Source organism: Mesocricetus auratus, unplaced genomic scaffold (assembly GCF_017639785.1).
Source record: "Mesocricetus auratus isolate SY011 unplaced genomic scaffold, BCM_Maur_2.0 Super-Scaffold_100011, whole genome shotgun sequence".
Taxonomy (NCBI): Eukaryota; Metazoa; Chordata; class Mammalia; order Rodentia; family Cricetidae; genus Mesocricetus; species Mesocricetus auratus.
The window spans coordinates 76,739,299-76,759,341 of NW_024429195.1; the positions used below are offsets into that span (position 1 = coordinate 76,739,299).

Sequence of the window (20,043 nt, forward strand, 5' to 3'; positions counted from 1 at the left end):
TTTATTTATTATGTATACAGTATTCTGCCTGTATTTTGGCTTGCATGCCAGTGGAGGGCCTAATATCTCATTATAGATGGTTGTGTGAGACAACATGTGGTTGCTGGCAATTGAACTCAGGACCTAGAGTAGCCAGTGCTCTTAACCTCTGAGCCATCTCTCCAGCCCCTCATATGTATTTGTTTAGAATTTTATTTATTTATTATTTTGTGTGTGTATGTGATAGAGAGGGAGAGAGGCAGCCTGCGTGAGTCAAAGTGTGTGTGTGTAGGCCAGAGGACGACAGTTGGGAGCGGGTCTAGTGAGAGACCTTGCTGAGGCAGGGCCTCCCATTATCTCTGCAGCTTTTGCTGTGCTGTGCTCTCCAGAGCCAAGAGCTTCCAGATGATTTTCCTGTTTCTACCCCCACCCTGCCAGACGAATGCTGGACCTAAGATGCAGCCCTCTGCATCGGGCTTTTTACTCGAAGTCGGGTCTTTAGGCATGTGAGGCCAGTGCACTGGCTGAGCCATCTGCCTGGTCCCTGTCTCATATTTTAGGACATGTAGTGCTAGGAGTTGCACTCCCTGGAATCTCACTTGATCTTCTTATCAGAGGTGTCATTGTTTCAATTCTGCATATATAGAAACTAAAGCTAGAGGATCATATGAGCTGTCCTGTGCCACAGGCCTTTGGAGGATGCCTGTCCACTCACATTCATTTGGCATTGGATAGATTAAATGAATAACATTTAATAATTCTGATTTTCCTTTATAGAGAATTAAGATTGTAAAAAAGATTCTTAATTTTTCAGATTCTTAATTTCTTAATTCCTAAAGTATTAAGAAATAATCAAATAGAATCTGCAGTATATTATGTTCAGTAAAAGTAATTGAGAGGGGTATAAGTAGACACAATTGTTTTCACTTGGTGTAAGTGGATAATTTGACATTCCAGCTTGGGGACTCTCAGCACTGCATCCTCTTCTCTTCCTCTATCTTTGTTAATGACATCATTGTCCAGCTGTCTTGGTGCTGTTGGTCATTGCCCAGTGTTTCAGTTCTGTCTGCTTTCCCTGGTTTCCAAAGACCATGCTTTCTTCCCTACGGACTGGCGGGCAGCTTCTTGGGCAACGCCTTTCCTTTATCCTTCGTGCTACCCTTTAACGGCCTGTGATTCACCTGTCTGTGATGTTTTACAGGCAAGGTCTTTGGCCCATTACTTTCTTTCTTTCCAGCCATTTCTTCCGTGTCTGCCTACCACCACCTCTGATCTGGTGTGCAAGTTGTGACACGTGATTTTAGAAGTCCCAAGAAACTGACGAGGGTGGAGCTGGGCATCTTGTGAAAGTTTAGGCACCACCAAATGTTGTAACTTGCATGTGATTAACTTTTTGGCTGTGTAGCACTTAGGGCAGGCCTTGTATGTGTTTACCATTCCTAAATAATCCCAATTGCCTTCCAGATCTGGAGTTTTGAACTGCTTTCCCCTCTTCATGAGTTGAAGGGTCATACTGGCTGTGTCCGCTGCTCTGCCTTCTCTCTGGATGGCATCCTGTTGGCAACTGGAGATGACAACGGAGAAATCAGGGTAGGGTTGCTGACTGAGATAGCGTTTACCCTTTAGCGTGGGCTGGCATTCTTCCCACACTGAGGTTGTTTGTTTGATGGTTTTTGATAGTCGTGTAGTATAGCTTAGGCTGACCTGAACTCACTGTTCAACCTTGCCAGGCCTGATTCCAGCTCTTTCTGTTTTAGCCTTCTAAGTCCTGGAATTACAGACAGCAGCTTAACACTGGAGACCTCTTTCAGTGGGATAGGTCCTGGGATTTTGGTTAGATGGAGTTTCCTTTGCTGTTTCTTGTGCTCTCCATATTCATAGCCACCTTCACAGCAGGAAAAAATGCACTTCAGAGTTAGATAAGTCAGGTGGCATGTTGGTGCACACCCTTAACCCAACACTTAGACGGCAGAGACGGGTGTATCTCAGCTTGAAGCCAGCCTGGTCTATATAAAATGAGTTCCAGGCCAGCTGGGGTCTTCATGATAAGACCCTGTCTCAAAAAAATAAAAATAAGCAAATAAAAGAAAAAGTAAAAGTAAATAAGTGTTACACAGATATTTTTCTACATATGTGAATACATATTTACAGTTGGTTCTTTACTGTTTGTGAATGATTTGTCTTGATTTTTAATGTAAACTAAAGGTTTTTTTAAAAAGTGGCAGAATGTAGAGTAATTTTAGAGAATTTTGTAAACCATTGGTTCATAAATTAATTGCAAATTCTTCTCCTCTCATTGTTCAAAGTAGAGATCTTTTTAGAACTTTACCCACTAGTCAGCATTTTCCTGGGTTTGTTACAGTCCTCTTTGGACTATCTGTCTTTGTTAATGAAGCTCTACTGAGGTTCACATTTCTGTCAGGGAGTCCAAACGAGCAGCCAGCTTTTATCACCCTGTACTTCTGAAGGTACACATGTAAACTATGCCAGCTTCTCCTAGGAAACATTTTTCTGAGAGTTATGGCATGCTATTCTTTTGTGTCTGTGAAAATAAAGACTAGTGTCGAAAGTGTTGCATGCTAAAAGATCAGAAACCATAGGAAAGCAACCAGATTACTTTTGGTATTAGAAGAATTGTACAGAAAGTGAAAAACTTGAGCACTGGGATAGCTGCTTTGATAACTAGGTTTTTGTTTTTCTTATGTGTATGGGTATTTGACCTACATCTGTGTCTGTGTATCACATCCATGCCTGGTGACCAAGGCGGTCAGAAGAGAGTGTCTTATCCCCTGGCACTGGAGGTGCTGGGAATTGAACCTGGAAGATTAGCCAGTGCTTTTAATTGCTGAGTCATGTCTGCAGCCTTGGTAACCAGTAATTTTGAAGAGAATGTTTTTATTTCTGGTGGTGGGTTTGTTGTTGTTCTTTGTTGGCTTTTAAGCAGAAGTGTTAAAACTCCAGGAGGAATCTGTGTAATGCAGAGAAAATAGGAGGCTTTAGACTTTCAGGGATCTACCAGCCTTCCAGGAATGTCACGATTCCTTTGCTTTGATCTGTCTTATTCACACATTGCTTAGAATTTCAATGATAAACACCTTTAATTTTCTAGTTCTTGGATACAGAGTCTCACCATGTTGCCCAGGCTTTGAACTCAAAATCTTCCTACTTCAGCCTCCTAAGCAGCTAGAATTAGAGGTGTATGCCACTTTGCCTGCTTTTCTTTCTTAATTCAGTGGAAATTGATAGCATTCTGATCTAGCATGCTATTCTTTTTGTTTGTAAAGAAAGGTTTCCAGAAATATCACAGATGATGTGTATGTGTACTTTGAAACTGGTAAACTTCAGGGTTACCCTATTAATGAACTATGTATGATATTTATGTAGATGTGGAATGTCTCAAGTGGCCAGCTTCTTCATTTGTGTGCTCCGATTTCAGTAGAAGAAGGAACTGCTACCCATGGAGGCTGGGTGACTGATCTTTGCTTCTCTCCTGACAGCAAAATGCTTGTCTCTGCTGGAGGGTATCTGAAGGTAAGAGTTACTCAAAGACGTGAAGAAAGAGCAGTCTGGGTCGTATCTGAGCAGTTTCCACTTAGTGTTCTCCAGTTGGCTTTCCTATAACCCAGCAGAGTAGAGGGGAAGCTGTTGTGAGACAACTTTGCAGTGGTGGCTGACCTCCAGAAGGCTACTTTCTCTAGGCCTCTTAGCGTCTTGGGTGACAGCAGTAGCAATGTGAGAGCTCTCATCTCCCCATCTGAACCTGCATGAGCCTACTTCATCTCTGATGGTACTCAGCAGTAAACATTTGGGTTGGGATTATTTGAAAAATATATTTGTGAAATTTTTCTTGATAATAATAGTAGCAGCATATAATTTATTATCTATAGACTTTGATTTTTATCAACTCACTAATCATTTTTGTAATGCTAAAGTTTTACGCCCTTTAGGTTATAGATGACCAAAACTGATTTTCATGGAGATTATCACTCTCCTAAAACTTTGTGATTAGTAACTACAAGGGCCAAGACTCCTAGCAGGTCCTCTGCTTCTCCTACTGTCTCTAACAAGTTGGCTTGTGCTTACTCAATAGTGACTATTGGCACCAAGGTTTAAGCGTATTATATATAGGGCTCTGACGGCATTTATTGGCCCATTTACCCATTCAGTAAGACTGTGTTTAGTTCCTACCATGTGTTGTGGCATATTTAAGGGTTGTCCTTTCCCAGTGGTGGCTAATATTCCCTACAGGAAGCAAATGGAAAATGAAGTCCTTAAAGTATGGGAGGGGCCTGAGAGAAGTTTGCAGGAGGTAAGTGGAGGCAAAAAGGAGAAGAATGGACAGGTCGGTTGTACAAGGAGCAGAAAGGGATACTACACATCATGCTGACCACTGGGTATTCTGTAAGCTTTGCCATTTACAACTGATCCCATAAGATTTTTGTGAGGTGGCTGAGAACAGCCAAGTGAGGATGATCTCACTACCTCATAACACAGATGTTCATAAGTGTTTGAATAAGGTCTTTGGTTATCAGGGTCTCATATTATTACAGTTTGACTCAACATAAGCATCTAACTTACAACAGATAAATGAGGGGATGTTTTCAATTTGTGAAATGATACCTTTCCAGCCTGCGTTGGAAACAAGTATCTTAATGTTGTATTAGTGGATACCTTTGGGGGCACACTTTCATTTAGTCATCGTGAGCTCCTGGACTATTGCTGCCCCTTGTCCTCCGTTAGTGTAAAGACAGATGACTCAGTTCTGAGGATGATGTGTAGAGGACAGATGCTGCTGTTTTCGTGCTGGAATAGGAAAGTCTTTTCCGTGGGAACGTAGCTGCCCAGCCTTGGCACCAAAGCTTCCAGAATCTCTGAACTCTGTAGAATGCCACTGCATAGCTGTCTGGCTTCCAGGATATTTTGAAGATCAGTGAGCAGCCTTGACATAAAGTAGAAGGATGCTTCTGCTGCTGTACCGTAAAAGTTATGTCTTGAGGCTGGAAGAAGCTGCCTGTCTGTGTAGTCTATGTGTTGACATGACAATCAGCACTTTGCCTTCTGTTTGATTACTAGCATAGTTAAACTAATTATGTTATAACCCAGCCTGCATCTACCCAGCATGTTAATGAGACCATCTAAAGGCACGGAACAAATTAGGAGTAAGAAGAAACAGCTGCTAGAGTGGCCAAGAAATTAGGCATTTTGGGTCTGTTTAAAATCTGAACAATGTAAGTTGAGTGTGAGTAAAATACTAGGTGTCTAGTAACTAAAATGTTCTTAATTCTCAAAATTATTACATAATATTACTTAGCTTTTGCTGGAGTCATACCACAGAAAACAGATTGCTAGAATGACAAGTTCATATTAATTCGTACACTGAAGACAAAGGCTGATATAAGATGTGGAACACAGGGTCACAAATGAGGGGGCTTTATACTCAGAAGAGTATTGTTATGACTGTGGAGTGGGTCTGGGGACAGACTGCCTGAGTTCAGACCTCAGCTCTGCCAGTCACTAGTTTTGTGACTTTTCACAAGGTTGTTTTACCTCTCTTTGCTCCAGTTGTTTTGTCTGTAAGATGGGTATAATGATATATGTGTCATGTTACAGATATTTCTTGTATATCTCTTGCTTCTATATGTACTCAGACTTACTCCACTATCAGCATCAGATATTCATGTTTGTTATAACGATGGACTTAAGCTGATATATCATCAACACCTAAAGTGCATTGTCGATGTAAGGATAAGGTGTGGTGTTACACATTTTATTCTCTTGGATAAATCTCTAATGACGTGTATCTACAACTATAGAGTCATATTGACCAATTCATTACCCTGAAAATTCTGTTTGCTGCTACAAAATCTTGTATTTCCATTCCATATTGAACCATGGCTGCTGTATATTTGCAGGTTAAGAAGTCCTTTTTTAATGGTGTATGTGACAGACGGACACTATATTTGGAAGTCAGAAACTGTTCTACCTCTGCTGTCCACTTCCACTGTCCTCTGAGTCTTAATTCTCTCAGGAACCCAGGTTTCTTATTTTCAAAGTGAGGCAGATGGGTCTAGGAGACGATCTCTACAAGCCCTAGTCACTGCAAGCGGGTCCTCCTGGGCTGGAGTGTGTTCTTTGTGCTTTGGGGTGCTGCTTTTGGAAGTGCATGCTGCTTTACCAAACTCCATGACATACACTACCACGAGGAAAGATAATACTCAAGCCTGACTCATGGCAAGGCAGAGCACATAGGCCAGAATATTGTTGTGTGTTTGTGACACTCAGGCTCTTGGTGCACTATAGGTCTTTTGAAAACATGTTTGAGTGCATTGTCTCTTGCCCTCAGTTTAGCTCTGAGATAGGACAGTAAGTTTTGTGAGTACCACTTGGTGAAAATAGTATTATACTCTTCATGAATTCAGTGAGGAATGTCATTAGAGCACCTGCTGGTATTCAACATAGATTGTCACATAGCAGCCTACATCATCCCCGGAGAAAAGGGTTCTCTAGGAAGACTGTTCTCTTTCCTTGTCTGTACTGTGAGCAGTCTGGGTATCTGTTGGAGTACAGTCTATGCCTCTAGAAGGATGTCTTAGTGTGGAAAAGCTGTCATGTGCCCATTCCATGGAGAAGACATGCAGACACCCCCAACCCTTCCCAACTTTCTAGTGGTCGTTTTTTCTTCAGTGCTGTGCAGTGGCCTTGGGGACAGACATAGCTGTGAGGCCATCACCAGGGTTAACCAACAAAGACTAGTAAACTTCAGGCATCATTCCTGCTCATTGCTTGGCTTAGGAGTCAGTAGTAGTTGGGTAAAGGAGCTAGTTGGCACTACAAATGACCATGCAGTGTGGTTACTAATCTAATGAAAGTTTCATTTTTCTCTAAATAGTGGTGGAATGTTGTCACTGGCGAACCCTCACAGACCTTCTACACAAATGGAACAAACCTCAAGAAAATACATGTGTCCCCTGACTTCCGAACATATGTGACTGTTGATAATCTTGGTATTTTATACATTTTACAGGTTTTAGAGTAAAATAGCTAAGCATAAATGTAGTTCGACTCTTTAATTTTAAATTGGACAAAAATGGAAAGTCTGTATATCAACATTTTATAATACTGTGAATTGTACTTTGGTATTGCATTCATAACAAAAGTGTTTATGGCTGGATGAATAATGTTAGTATAGCCATTTCCACAAATGAACATACTTTTTCACTCCAGTTTTTTTTATAATCATCACTGTTATTAACAATTTGTTCTTAACATGCAAATGAAATGTAAATATGTACCTTGTTATTGGTAAACTTCCTTGATGCATTCAAATTGGTTGGCGTAAATAATGAGAACCATTTGAAGGAATTCTATGTATTGATGCTGTCATTCTTTATGCAGGCTATGCTGCAAGGTAATGGTTTTCTGAGCCACACTTACCCCAGGGGGTATGGTTTTCCAAATAAAATCATGTTGCTTATTTGCACTCTTTAAACTTGCTTTAAAGTATAGTGTCTTTGTGCACAGTCTGCAACATTTCTTTTGATAACTCAGTGAGTGTTGTATTTCAAGTTCTTTCTATGAGCTAAAGTCTTACATGAGAGAGATTTGTCTCTATAGCTGATGACAACCCTGTGAGTAGCTTAACTCTGGGTGTCAGCGTCTTAAGTGAGCACCACTCTGCACTGTTTGTGTGTGTGTGTGTGTGTGTGTGTGTGTGTTTGTACAGACAGGGTTTCTCTGTGTAACAGTCCTACTGTTCTTGAACTCAGACCAGACTGGCCTCAACTCACAGAGATCCTCCTGCCCTGCCTCTCAAGTGCTGGTACTAAAGGTGTGCACCACCACCACCCAGCCCTCTATTTTTTACTTATTACTTGACTAAACGTAACCCTCTGTTCCATAGCTAGCTGTTAGTAAGTCAATGAAATGTGAACTAATAGAACATAACTTCTCCTTTAGTCTGTTTACTTTTATCAGTGCTATTCTCTTTACGACTTTGAAGAGAGTTGTTCATGGTTTCTGTCTCACAGAAATTTCTGAGGCCGGGAAGGTGATGGCTTTCTCTTTGCCCTCACTTCCTGTTTACTGTGCCCCCTCCCCCACCCCCAATTTTCCCTGGGAAATGAGAACTCATATTGTGAAGTGATTGCATTACACAGACTCCTGTGGTCCTCCTGCATCAGACTCCTAAGTAGCTGGGAGAGACTGCTTTTGATGCAGAAAAAACTTTGCAACATCAGTAACTAGTTTTGTTTTTAACCTCCTTTTAGAATCTTTAGTTGAAGCTTACATTTAATTACTTTCTCCAGAAATATTATTTAGGACAATAGAGATTAATTAGTAATAGATGTAGTTTTGTTTGTTTGTTTGTTTTTGTTTTTGTGTGTCTTGAGACAGGATTTCTCTGTAACATCCTAGCTATCCTGGAACTTGCTCTGTAGACAGGCTGGCCTTGAATTTACAGAGATTCACCTGTCTCTGCCTCCTGAGTGCTGGGATTAAAGGTGTGTGCCATCACTGCCCAACAATAATAGATAGTTTTTATAAAATAAAAAATCAAATATCTTCATTTTGCAATAGGAATTAATGAGTACTAACATTAATAGTAGACGGACCGTGAAGCTGTTTCTGCTGTCAGTGCATAGTACTAGCTGTGGGGTGGGCAGAGGGAATAAACCACTCATGTGTTCTAGCTTTTATTTCTTTGTGGTGCTAGAGATTGAAACCAGGGCCTTGACCATGTTAGACAAGCGGGCTGCTACTGGATGCCCTCTGGCTGTAGATGGATTTTAGATTAGAGACCCACATGGCATTTGCAGGAGCTGATTAGAGTGAACAAGAACTTGGACAGAGTTAAGGTTGTTTCTTTTTTACCTTTTTTGGCTGGTAGGTTGAGGAATTTACACCCTTGCTGTGATTAAGCGGATATGATAAGTGAAAAAAATCTTAATTTTTATAAAAATAAGTATCTGAGTAGTATGTGTTGCTTAGAATTTGCTGAGAATGACTCAAACTTTGCTTTTCAGATAACGTTCGTGGCTTATCTGTTCTGTAGCTGGGTTACTGAAGTGAAATAGTAAGCACCAGCTTGTGAGAAGTCTTGGTCTTTGTCTTACACATAAAATGGAGAGGGAGACAGAGTAACACACGGAAGGAGACAGCTTAGCTTACATTGCAGCTCTCAGGGCTGGCCCAGAGGAAGACAGAGTAAAGCTCTGAAGGAGACAGCTTAGCTTACATTGCAGCTCTCAGGGCTGGCCCAGAGGGCTTGGCTTGTGGGCTGCAGATGAGCGCTTTGAATCCTTTCCTTGTTTCTATGTGAGAAATTCCATTGGACTTTGTATATGTAAAGATGGTTTGTATCATGGGTTTTATGTACTTTGAAGACTTTTGTATTTATAATTTACATGTGTTATTTTTTTTGCCTTGGAATACTGTTTAAAAATGAATTTTAAAAACAAATAAAATTCCTGAAATTTTTTGAGAAGCATCTTGATTGAGACTTATTGCTTGCCTTTTCTCTAATAGGAGACTGATTAAACAGCTTTCAGGGGTGGCCTGGGAGACGGGCTCAGTTATTGCAAAGACTTAAGTTTGATTCTCAGAACCCACACAACGCCTATGATTTCAGCACTGGGAAGGGGGAGACAGGGAGATCCCTAGGATTTGCTGACCAGCCAGTGTGGCTGACTGGAACTCCAGGTTGACAGAGAGACACTGTCTCCAAAAGTAAGGTGGAAAGCAATGCAGACCACCACCTGATACTGGCCTCAGGCCTCCACACACATATGTACATTTGTGCATGCGGGTGCACGCGCGCACACACACACACGCAAGCGCACGCACGCACACACACATGCACGTGTACACACACGCACGCACGCACGTGCACGCGCGCGAGCACACACGCACACACTCACACTCACACACACACTCCTGAGTGGTGGCCATGAATTGCTTTAGTTTGTGCTTCTTTTGAAATGTCCCTATTCTCTGTCAGTTTTTAAAGACAGCTTTGCTGGATATAGCAGTCTGGCTTTTCAGGGCTCTTTTTGAGAGGTGATCTTATTCTGATTTGGTTCCCTGTGTGAGTTGTTTTTTTCTCACAGCAGTTCAGATTGTGTCTTTGTTCTTTTAGCATCTTTAATGTTGTGGAGAGGTTGTTCTGTGGTCATGTCTATTTAGAATTCTGAATGCCTTTTGTACTTGAATGTCATTTCTTTCCTTAAATTTGGGGAACTTTCTATATATAAAATGTATGTTTTAAATACTTTTATTTTGTTTGTTTGCTTTTAATCTCAACTTGAACTCCATATATTCTTAGATTGGTCTCTTGGTCATATTCCAGAGTTCTTGGAAATTGTGGCCATATTTGTTTTTTATTACTATTACATTTTTATTATATGTATTCATTGCACATGATACTGTGTTATATAAGGATTTTTTATATAGTATCTACAATATTGAGCATTTACCATACCCTTTACCACTCACTGTTCTCTCATGTTTGTTTCCTTTATTCTCCTACGAAATTTCTTTTCTAGAACTTCCATGCCATTTATAAATGTGTGATTTGATCTTTCTATAAAAAATCTAGATGAGAGAAAGTATGTTTGTCGAGACTGACTTAATTCACTTAGTATGATTATGTCCAGTTACAATAGGTTTTTCTGTAAACATAATCTCCTTCTTTGGTGCTGAGAATAATTCCATTATGTATACATAACCTCATTTTCTTTATCCACTCTGTTTTTGGACACTTAGGATAGGTCCATAGCTTATCTACTATTTTAGTTTTTTGAGGCACTTCCATAGAGGTTGGTTTAGTTACATCCCCTCCAGCCATGTAGAAAGTTCCCTTTTGCCCACATTCTCAGCAGGATATGTTGTTTTGTGTAGTTTAGATTGAGACTATGGTCTCACTATGTAGCCCTAAAACTGGATGTTTTCTAGACTTGATTTACTTGCCTCTGCCTCTCACACGCTGGAGTTAAAGGTATACACCACCACATCTGCTGTGTTGTTTGTTTTCTACATAACTGCTGTTCTGACTGGGATGAGATGGAATCTCATTGTAATTCCAATTCTTATTTCTCTGATGGCTAGTGAGGCTGAGTCACCACTCTAGAGGTGGTGGGACCTGGGAGAATGGAACCAATAAATGAGGCAGACTAAAGTCTCATGCAATAGCCAGCTTTATTCAGAGCATCAGACAGTTTATACCCTGAGGGTTAAGAAGAGTCACACGAGTAAGGTGTTCAATCACATGGACAAGCTGCATGTGACAAAAACTTTGTTTTTCCATGGAGACATGTAAATAAGTAACAACAGCCAGTTACAATGAATAATCTGAAGTAAGTGCCCTCATGTTTGCTACACCTGGCACATTCCAAGAACAATTCCATGTTTTTGAGGAAACTAAGGTCCTAAGCATCCTGACTTGTTTTCCTAGAGATTTCTCACAAGCACTCAGAATTCTCCTCGCATGACTCCATTCTTGGACCGTGTTCTGACAAGCTTGAACATTCTTATATGTTTATTGTGGTTATTTATATCTCATTGTCTGAAAACTGTTCATTAGTCTATTTACTGTCTATTATAAGGCAGTTGTGAATGGGAATTATTCCATGATTTCTTTCTCAAAATGTTTGTTATTTGTATATAGGAAGGTTACTGAAGGTGTTTATTAGATATAAGAATTTTCTGGCCGGGCATTGGTGGCGCATGCCTTTAATCCCAGCACTCGGGAGGCAGAGTCAGGCGGATCTCTGTGAGTTTGAGGCCAGCCTGGTCTACAGAACGAGTTCCAGGACAGCCTCCAAAGCCACAGAGAAACCCTGTCTCGAAAAACCAAAAAAAAAAAAAAAAATAGAATTTTCTGGAGAAATTCCATCTTCAAATAAGAACACTGACTTTTTTCCCCCATTTGTCTCCCTTTCATTTCCTTTTCTTGTCTTTACTGCTCCAGCCAAGACTCCGAGCACCACAGCGAATAAGAGAGGACAGAGTGGACATTCTTGTTCTCTTCTCAGTTTTATCAGATTATCCTTTGAGTTTTCTCCCATCAATATAATGCTGTGTTAACATGTCATACTGTGCTGAGATCTGGTCCCTCTGCTCCTATTCTGTCAGGGCTTTTATTATGAAGAAAGATGTTGAGTTTTCATCAGATGCCTTTCTGAAATATTGAGTTGATTGTATGATTTCTGTCTCTCTTTGCCCCACTTTGTGTTTACTTTAAACATGTTTTCACTATTATTTTGACTTAATTTTTTGTTAGCATGCTTGTTCTTTGACAATTTTAAACATGTATGTATATGCATTCTGATTGTTCTCACTCTCCATCTTTTCTTTTCTCCTCTTCCCCTCTTTCACCCCGCCTCCTACAAATAACCTTTCTCAGATTCATGTCGTTTTAAGAAATTTTGTTATCAGGGCCATCTGTTGACTTATTTAAAAAACGCTGCATAAGGGAAATGAGGTTTACTATGCAAAGGTGGACCATTGCATCATAGCCTGTGACGTAGGGGGTGGTACCCTGAGCCACCCCAAGCTGTACGTAAATTTGGATAAAGAAATAAAAACAAGGACGTGTGCCTACTGTGGCCTTCTGTTCAAGCAGCACCATCACCAGTGCAGGCTGTGTGGTCCTCTGACACCTGTCGAACATCTCCATGTCAGGTGTTTCAGTGTGAGGTCACTGCTCTGTGAACAGTTGTCCCTTCGTATGAATAAAAGACGCTGCCAACATGGGGAAAAAAAACAAACCACACAGGACTCTCAGTTCCTCCAGCACCACATCTGCCTGCACACTGCCACGCTCCCTGCTATGACGATAGTGGACTGAACCTCTGAAAATGTAAGCCACCACAATGAAATGTTTTCTTTATAAGAGTTGCCATGGTCATGGTGTCTTATCACAGCAATAAAAACTGAACTAAGACATATCCAATCCTTATTGTGCAAACTTTTTATTTCTCTTGCATTTTTCTCTTTGCAACATTACTGTTCCTTATCATCTCTTTCTCAGTGGTGTGTGACCCTGTTAGCCGTACTGCATCTTGAGCTCTGTCTCTTTCTTTGGCTGCTTATTCTGTCTCATTGGGGATACTTCTTGCTCAATTTCCCCATAACAATGATGTTATTAAGGTCTTTCCTGTTGTATGAATTTTCCTTTGGTATCTTCATATTATTTCTGAGATTTCAAATGTATATCATGAAATTGCCAGAAATAATACTAATGATATTTCTGTCATCAAGTATCTTAATACTTTAAAAGCCAAACATGTAAAGGTAATGACATGTATTTCTTGGCATTATTATTGCTGGAGATCTAGATGGCAGCCAGAATCTGATTTTCAGATAAATAATTTATACAGTTAAAAAGATAGTCCACATTCCCAAGAAAATGCTTTAAATCATACCTTTAAAAAAAAACCCAAAAAGAAGCATTGTCCTTGCTTAGTCATATTAGTAAATTATGAAGCCATTTTCTGTATTAATTAAAACATTTTTATTTAATACTTGATGAACTATATAAACCAATAAAATTACCTTAGTAAAAATAGAGCACAACTTTGGGAACAATTGTAACTTTTTTACATAAGTTTGCTTTATAGAAGTTACAGTAATATATCTCCTTCCCCAACAAGAAACCCAAATCAGTAGAGAGGTTTACAAAACCCTAAACATATTAATCTCTGTGAGTCCACCCTAGGTACTTTTTAAAAATCCTTTGAAAATTCCATACATTCATACATGTCCCTTACTCAAAGCTACTCCCACTCCCTCCCATCCAGCTCCTACCAGAGCCTCCCTACCCTGTCCCTCTCCTAACTTACTATTTGTTTCTTTTAGAGACAGGGTCTCTATCTTGGAACTTGCTCTGTAGACCAGGTGGGCTTTGAATTCACAGAGATCTGCCTGCCTCTGCTTCCCAAGTTCTGAGATTTAAGGCATGTGCCACCATGTTTAGCTTTAGGGATTTTTTTTTTAGCCCATCAAGTCTAGCTAGTGCTGCTCATATGTGATTGGGGGAAGGGCCATGCCTTGGAACATAGTCAATTTACCAGGGGCCACATTCCAGAAAGATACTGACTTTCTCTCCCTTAGCAACAGTCAACTGCCAATAGCACTTCAACACCGGGTGAGGTTTTGTGAGCCCCTCTTGTGTCCATGCAAGGATTTTGACTGGCTTGATCTCCTGCAGGTCTTGCACATGCAACTGTTGTGAATTCATGTGTGCAAATGCTGTAAGCATTTCAATGGATCTGATGGGATGGATGGGGATGGATTATGGCACTCAGGAGCCAAAGAATACTGAGTGTTACAGCTTGGATGGAAAGATATGCTGGCAATCAGGAGCCAAGGAATACCACAGGTTACAATAGGGCATAGCAGCTTATAGCCCTGCTTCAGGGAGAGGCTTCCCAGTGTATCAGCTCTGCTCCAGCAGGACAGGGTCTTCCAGCTTGGGATGTTCGCCCAGTGTAGCAGTTTTGCTCCAGCAGGAAAAGGTTTCCTGGGCAAAGTTGCTATAGTTCAGCTCTGCTCCTGGGAGAGCGGTAACAACTCCACTCTGTCTTCCAGGGGAAGGTTTCCCCCGGCAAAAGTGTTACAGCCCTGCTTGCTCTGCTCTGCCCAGGGTCGTCTCTGCTCCGCTGCAAAAGAAGGTCTTCACCCAAAGCTCATCCAAGGGGTTTATTGGGAGTGAAGAATCCAGGAGAGTGGCTGTCCTCTGCCAAAGGTAGCACCAACAGCCACAAGCTGAACAGACACTGGGTTTCCAGAGTGGGGATTGGTCAGATTTTAATCTCCTGCTCAGGAATTGGATAGTTTTTTGCACAGGGTTAGGGTCTGATTTGGCTTTGGCTTCAGGGCCAAAGTGTGTTTCTTTCTCTGGTCCTTTTTAGCCTTTTGGCTCTAATTTTAGGGCCAGGGTGCATTTCTTTCACTGACTCTGATTCCAGGGCCAAAGTGTGTTTCTTTGGCACTGGTTTCAGGGTCAGGGTACATTTCTTTGGTTCTGGTTGCAGGGCCAAAGTGTGTTTCTTTGGCTCTGCTCAGGGTGTGTTTCTTTGGCTTGACCCTTTTCCCTACAAATGCCCTGTCATGTCTAGAAGAGTTTGCAGCAATTCTCTCCAACCTCTGGTTCTTACAGTCTTTCCTCCCACTCAGATCCAAATTTGAGTCTTATGGGTAGTTGAGTGGTATTCCACTCAAGGCTGAACACTCTATGGTCACTTACATTCTCTGTACTTTGACCAGTTGTCTCTGTATTAAACACCATCCACCCCTACAAGAAGCTTCTCTGAAGGTGAGAATGTAATGACATCACTAAAACTAAGATAAATGATAAATGAGTGTTTATCGGGGAACAACTAGACAGAAAATACAAAGAACCGCTTTGCCTGTCCTTCCTACCAGATCCACTGAGCCACCAGAAAGGACCTGCGCAAGCGAGACCACGACTTACACCTTATGCTTCCCTATTTCAGCTCCCATCCACCTGAAGCCACACTCAAAGGAGTTGGCCACCGTTACAGGTTCACAGACCAGACTCCTACACTTCTCTAATGAGAGTTGAGAACTGTACTAACATGGATATTGAGAGAAGTTTCTAGAAGGCAGTCTGATTAATTTAGCAAAATAGTGGTAGGATCTCTTCCTAGGGTCCGTGATCTACCTAGCCAAGGGTTCTTAGCTCAGTTAACAGTACCAAGAATGAATTCTGCCTTGTGAAATAGACCTTAAATCCAATTAGAAAGCAGTTGCCCCCCCCAACATTCATGTCACTATGGTACCAATAAGCATGTTTTGTCAGATCAGTTATTATTGTGTGGTCATTACTGTAGTTTGCAGTTCACAACTTGGTAAGGCTGTTGATGACTTTTCTCCCCCAAGCTACCTGCATGGCACCTCCCAGTACTGTGAACACTTACTTGTAGGGAGGAAGCTTCCAGGTCAGTGCAAGTTTGATTTTTTTTCCCTCTCCTGTGACTGGATGGAGTAGGTGGTCTTAACCAAAAAGTCCTGATGATAGGTGACCAAGAACAATGTTTATAGCCTATACTGTGCTGTGTGGGGGATCTGTGGGATCCCCTGGACCACCAACCCCAAGGGAAGCCACCCACACCCAGTGCTGGACTTTTTGTTTGATAGCCTGTAACATCTGAAAGAGGCATCACTACCCCTCCATATATCTTTCCTGTTTTCTGTCCTCTCTCCTTTCAAAGCTAGGATCCACTTATGAGAGAACATGTGGCGTTTGTCTTTCTGGGTCTGGGTTACCTGACTCAAAATGATTATTTCCAGCTCCAACCACTTACTGTGAGTTTAATAATTTCATTTTTCTGTATACTGAATAAAATTCCATTGTGCAGATAAAAAGATGGCTTATCGGCTATGATCACTTGTCCTTGCAGAAGACCCAAGCTTGAGTGCCCACACTCATACCTCCAGGGGACCCAGAGTTCTCTTCTGACTTCCGTGGGCACCAGGTGTGCACATGATGTGCAGACTTACATGCAGATAAAACACTCAATACACATAAAATGGAATTTTAAAACAAAAATGAAAAAAATTCCATTGCGTGTATATATGAACTACATTTTCATGATGGATCTCTAGGCTGTTTCTGTTTCTTCACTATTGTGAGCAGGGCAGCAGCAAAGGGCATGGGCTAGCAAGTATCTCTGTAGAAGGATCTAGAGTCCTTTGGGTATATGCCCAGAAGTGGTAAATCTGGGTCATATGGTAGTTCTATTTATAGTTTTTCGAGAAACCCCACATTGATTTCCTTAGTGGCTTTATCAGTTTGCATCCTCACAAACAATGAATGAGGGCTGTCCTCCCGCCCCCCCCCCCAGTCCTCACTAGCATTTGCTCTTATTTGTTTCCTTGAATTTGGCTCTTCTGGCTGAGGTAAGAACTAATGTAATTTAAATTTGCATTTCCATGATGGCTAAGGATGTTGAACGTTCAAAAACGATTTCTTAGCCATTTTCCTATTCTGTCTGTTGTTGAGATACTTTTGAGGACCAGGGATGCTCACATCACTGACAGTAGAGAAAAAGGCCAAATCCTGTAGTGAAATAAAAGCCCACACTTTGTTTGTGTGTGTGTGTGTGTGTGTGTGTGTGTGTGTGTGCGCGCGCGCGCGTGCGCGTGTGTGCGTCCTGTCTTCCATCTTTGGCTTAGTGTTTTACGTCCACATCGTGCATTGAACTCTGGTGGTTCATCTGCTTTCTCAGTCACCTCTCAGTTCTTCTGTTTGCATGAGGTGGTCCATTAGCTTCTTCTTCCCGAGCACTCTCTCTGGGAGCCTCTGCCTACCACCAGCACACTGCCCACACCCTTCATTGACACAAGTCTTAATCCAGAAATCTGCATCCATTTTGGGGATTGCTATTACTCCTTCTTCCCCTGAATCCTTTCTTACCGAATCTAGCTTCTATTGGTTACTTTTCCTGGTGTTGTGATAGAACATGGACAAAACCAACCGGGGGGAGATGGTTTCATTTGGCTCACAGCTCAGTCCACCATGGTGAGAATGTTAAGGCAGCAGGAGGTTGAAGACTCTGGCCACATACCCACAGTGAGAAGACAGCAAAGGATGCCTGCTCTCCGTGGACCCATCCACCCAGCTGTCACGGGCGCGGGAACCAAACATCATCTGGTAGAGCAGTCTGCACTCTTAACCGCTGAGCCATCTCTCCCGGCGTCCGTTTGCACTCTTGTTCGTGGCATTACCTAGTCTTCATTTTGACCATCTCTGTATAAGCTCTAATCTGTGTACCCCGGGTCTGCATGCTGAGTGCTTCAGTGGCTTTCTTTCTCCAGTGGCTTTGCGTGAGCTGTTTTCTTCTCTAATACCTTCCAAACCCCTAATTTTACTTTTTCCTAACTTCATCTTTTATATATCCTTGGAAACAACCTTCAGAGGCTGACGGTCTGTACTGCCTCCCTTGGACCGTCTGCTTTTCCTGTTGGCACTTCTTTTTCTTTATCCTGACATTGCTTATTTGTAACATCCCCCTCCCCATCCCGTCCCCGTTAGAATGCATGCCCTTGAGAGGAGGGTATACTTTAACACCAGAATCTCCTGTAGCTCGTCCTGCCATTAGAGCCCCAGTGAATGTTGAATGACTGAAGTTTCCAAGCGCCTCGATGCTCACGGGATTCTGTCTCTCCCATCCATAAGGTTATTGCAAAGCTGCTGAATCACATTGTAATCTAGTACTAGTGTTCTTTATGGTCCTGTTTTTATCATTTTTCTGCGACACATCATTAGGGAAATGTAAAACTTTACTTGGATAAAAGAGGTTTGCTACTAAATTATAGGGAATGAATAAACATATCCCCGGAGTGTTGAAGCCTGCAAGAGAGGCCGTCTATTATTCAACAAACGCGTTCTATTATAATTTTCCTAGTGACCTTTAGAGAAGGAGGACTGACTTTCTAGTAATTCCTAGTCTCTGAAGATTGTCGCCGGAAAAGATTGCTTGCTCACATCTCCCTGCAGGACTGTGTGTATGTTAAGCAGTTATTAATATGCCCGAATGAGAACCTCAGTTACTCTTGGGCTAGGAGGTTAACTGCAAATGGAAAATCCTTCCAGGCGTCTGTTCACATGGAAGGGGCTGAAGAATAGGATCAAATGTGGTGTCCACCAGAGACCAGGCCTTTGAAGTTACTTAGCATTGATGACAGTTTGCTCCTGGGTCTTCTGCTGGTATGAGAAGACTAAAACTTGGGCAGTTTTCATTTCTGCTTCCAGAAAGTAAGTTGCCAGTGTTCATTGTAAATTCATTTATGAGGCCAGAACTCCAGGACTGGGAATGCAGCTGATCACACAAAGTGAAGAGGTGAATAGTGAATGCACCCCTGACATTTCCCTTCATCTTGGACGAGGGGCATCCAAGGCCTGGGTCTGGGTGTGTGGTCTGAGCTGCCTAGCGGCTTCCAGGGCTCTCAGTAGCTGAGAAGGACTTGACCACGGCTGGGAGATATTCTGAGGGGTTAGAGACCATGACATCACTCACCCTCAGAAGCACTTCCTGTCTGCTCAAGCATGGGCCACTCTCACTCATCTCCACAGCGCTGGAGATTTGCAGACTAGGCATCCACAGTCTTTAAATGAAAATGTATTCACTTATTCAGTGTGTGTGTGTGTGTGTGTGTGTGTGTGTGTGTGTGTGTGCACGTGCGCGCGCATTGCTGATGCCACAGCATGAGTGTGGAGGTCAGAGGACGGGAGCCAGCCTACCATGTGGGTCCTGGGGATTGCAGGGTTTGTGGCAAGTGTTTTGACTCACTGAACCGTCTTGCTGTTGTCTATCTGACCCTCTTTTTTTTCCCGACAAGGACTCATCTCAGGCTTGCCTTGAATTCCCAATCCTCTCGCTTCACTCTTCCAAATGTTGGAATTATATTTGTGCACCACCTAGTTTTGGAAGAACTAACCCCCAGGCACCGGTGACAAAGCTGGGGCTGGCATCCAACCTTGGTTTTCCTTTTGTTGGGAAGCCCAGGCCCACCGGACTGGTATCAGACTAGTATACCTATGGTTTTGGGTGGGACATGACTGTGTTTCATGGAGATGAACACCCTGGGGGCACAGGCTTGAGTTTCAGTATTTGGGGAAGATTATCCACCAGCCTTTGCAGTGAATTTTGAGATAGTCTTTCTGGCCCCTTGGCTTGACAGTGAGATGCCAGTGGCTCTCCTCTCCTCATCTTGAACTTGTCCACTAATGTATTTTTTAAAGACGAGTTCCTGGAAACCAGAAGCCCAGGCTGGCCTTGAACTTGTGATCCTCCTGCCGCAGTGCCGGGATTACAAGTGTGTATCCTTATGTGTGTTTCATGCAGTGCTGGAGATAATACAAACAAACAAACAAAACCCTGGGGCTCTTTTCATAACAGCTAAGCCCTCAACCCCAGCGCGTGTGCATTAACTCCCGAGACTAACAAACACAGTTTAGGAAGAAGGAATGGAGAGCTGGAGTTTTGAGAATGCTTTCAATGCCCAGCTGTGGGCAGAGTGCTCTCCACACACGATCTAACT

General features: G+C 42.1%; 1 protein-coding gene across 3 annotated transcripts in view; it reads left to right on the forward strand.

The window, feature by feature from the left end:
* Apaf1 (apoptotic peptidase activating factor 1) overlaps window positions 1–9,463 on the forward strand; it is a 78,373-nt gene extending 68,910 nt beyond the window's left edge. For all 3 annotated transcript variants that reach the window (XM_040755070.1, XM_040755068.1, XM_040755069.1), the window contains 3 exons: window positions 1,444–1,569; window positions 3,364–3,510; window positions 6,869–9,463. In XM_040755070.1, the coding sequence (XP_040611004.1) occupies window positions 1,444–1,569; window positions 3,364–3,510; window positions 6,869–7,015 (420 nt within the window). In that variant the 3' untranslated portion in view covers window positions 7,016–9,463. The remainder of the gene's footprint in view (window positions 1–1,443; window positions 1,570–3,363; window positions 3,511–6,868) is intronic.
* Window positions 9,464–20,043: the final 10,580 nt, after the last annotated feature.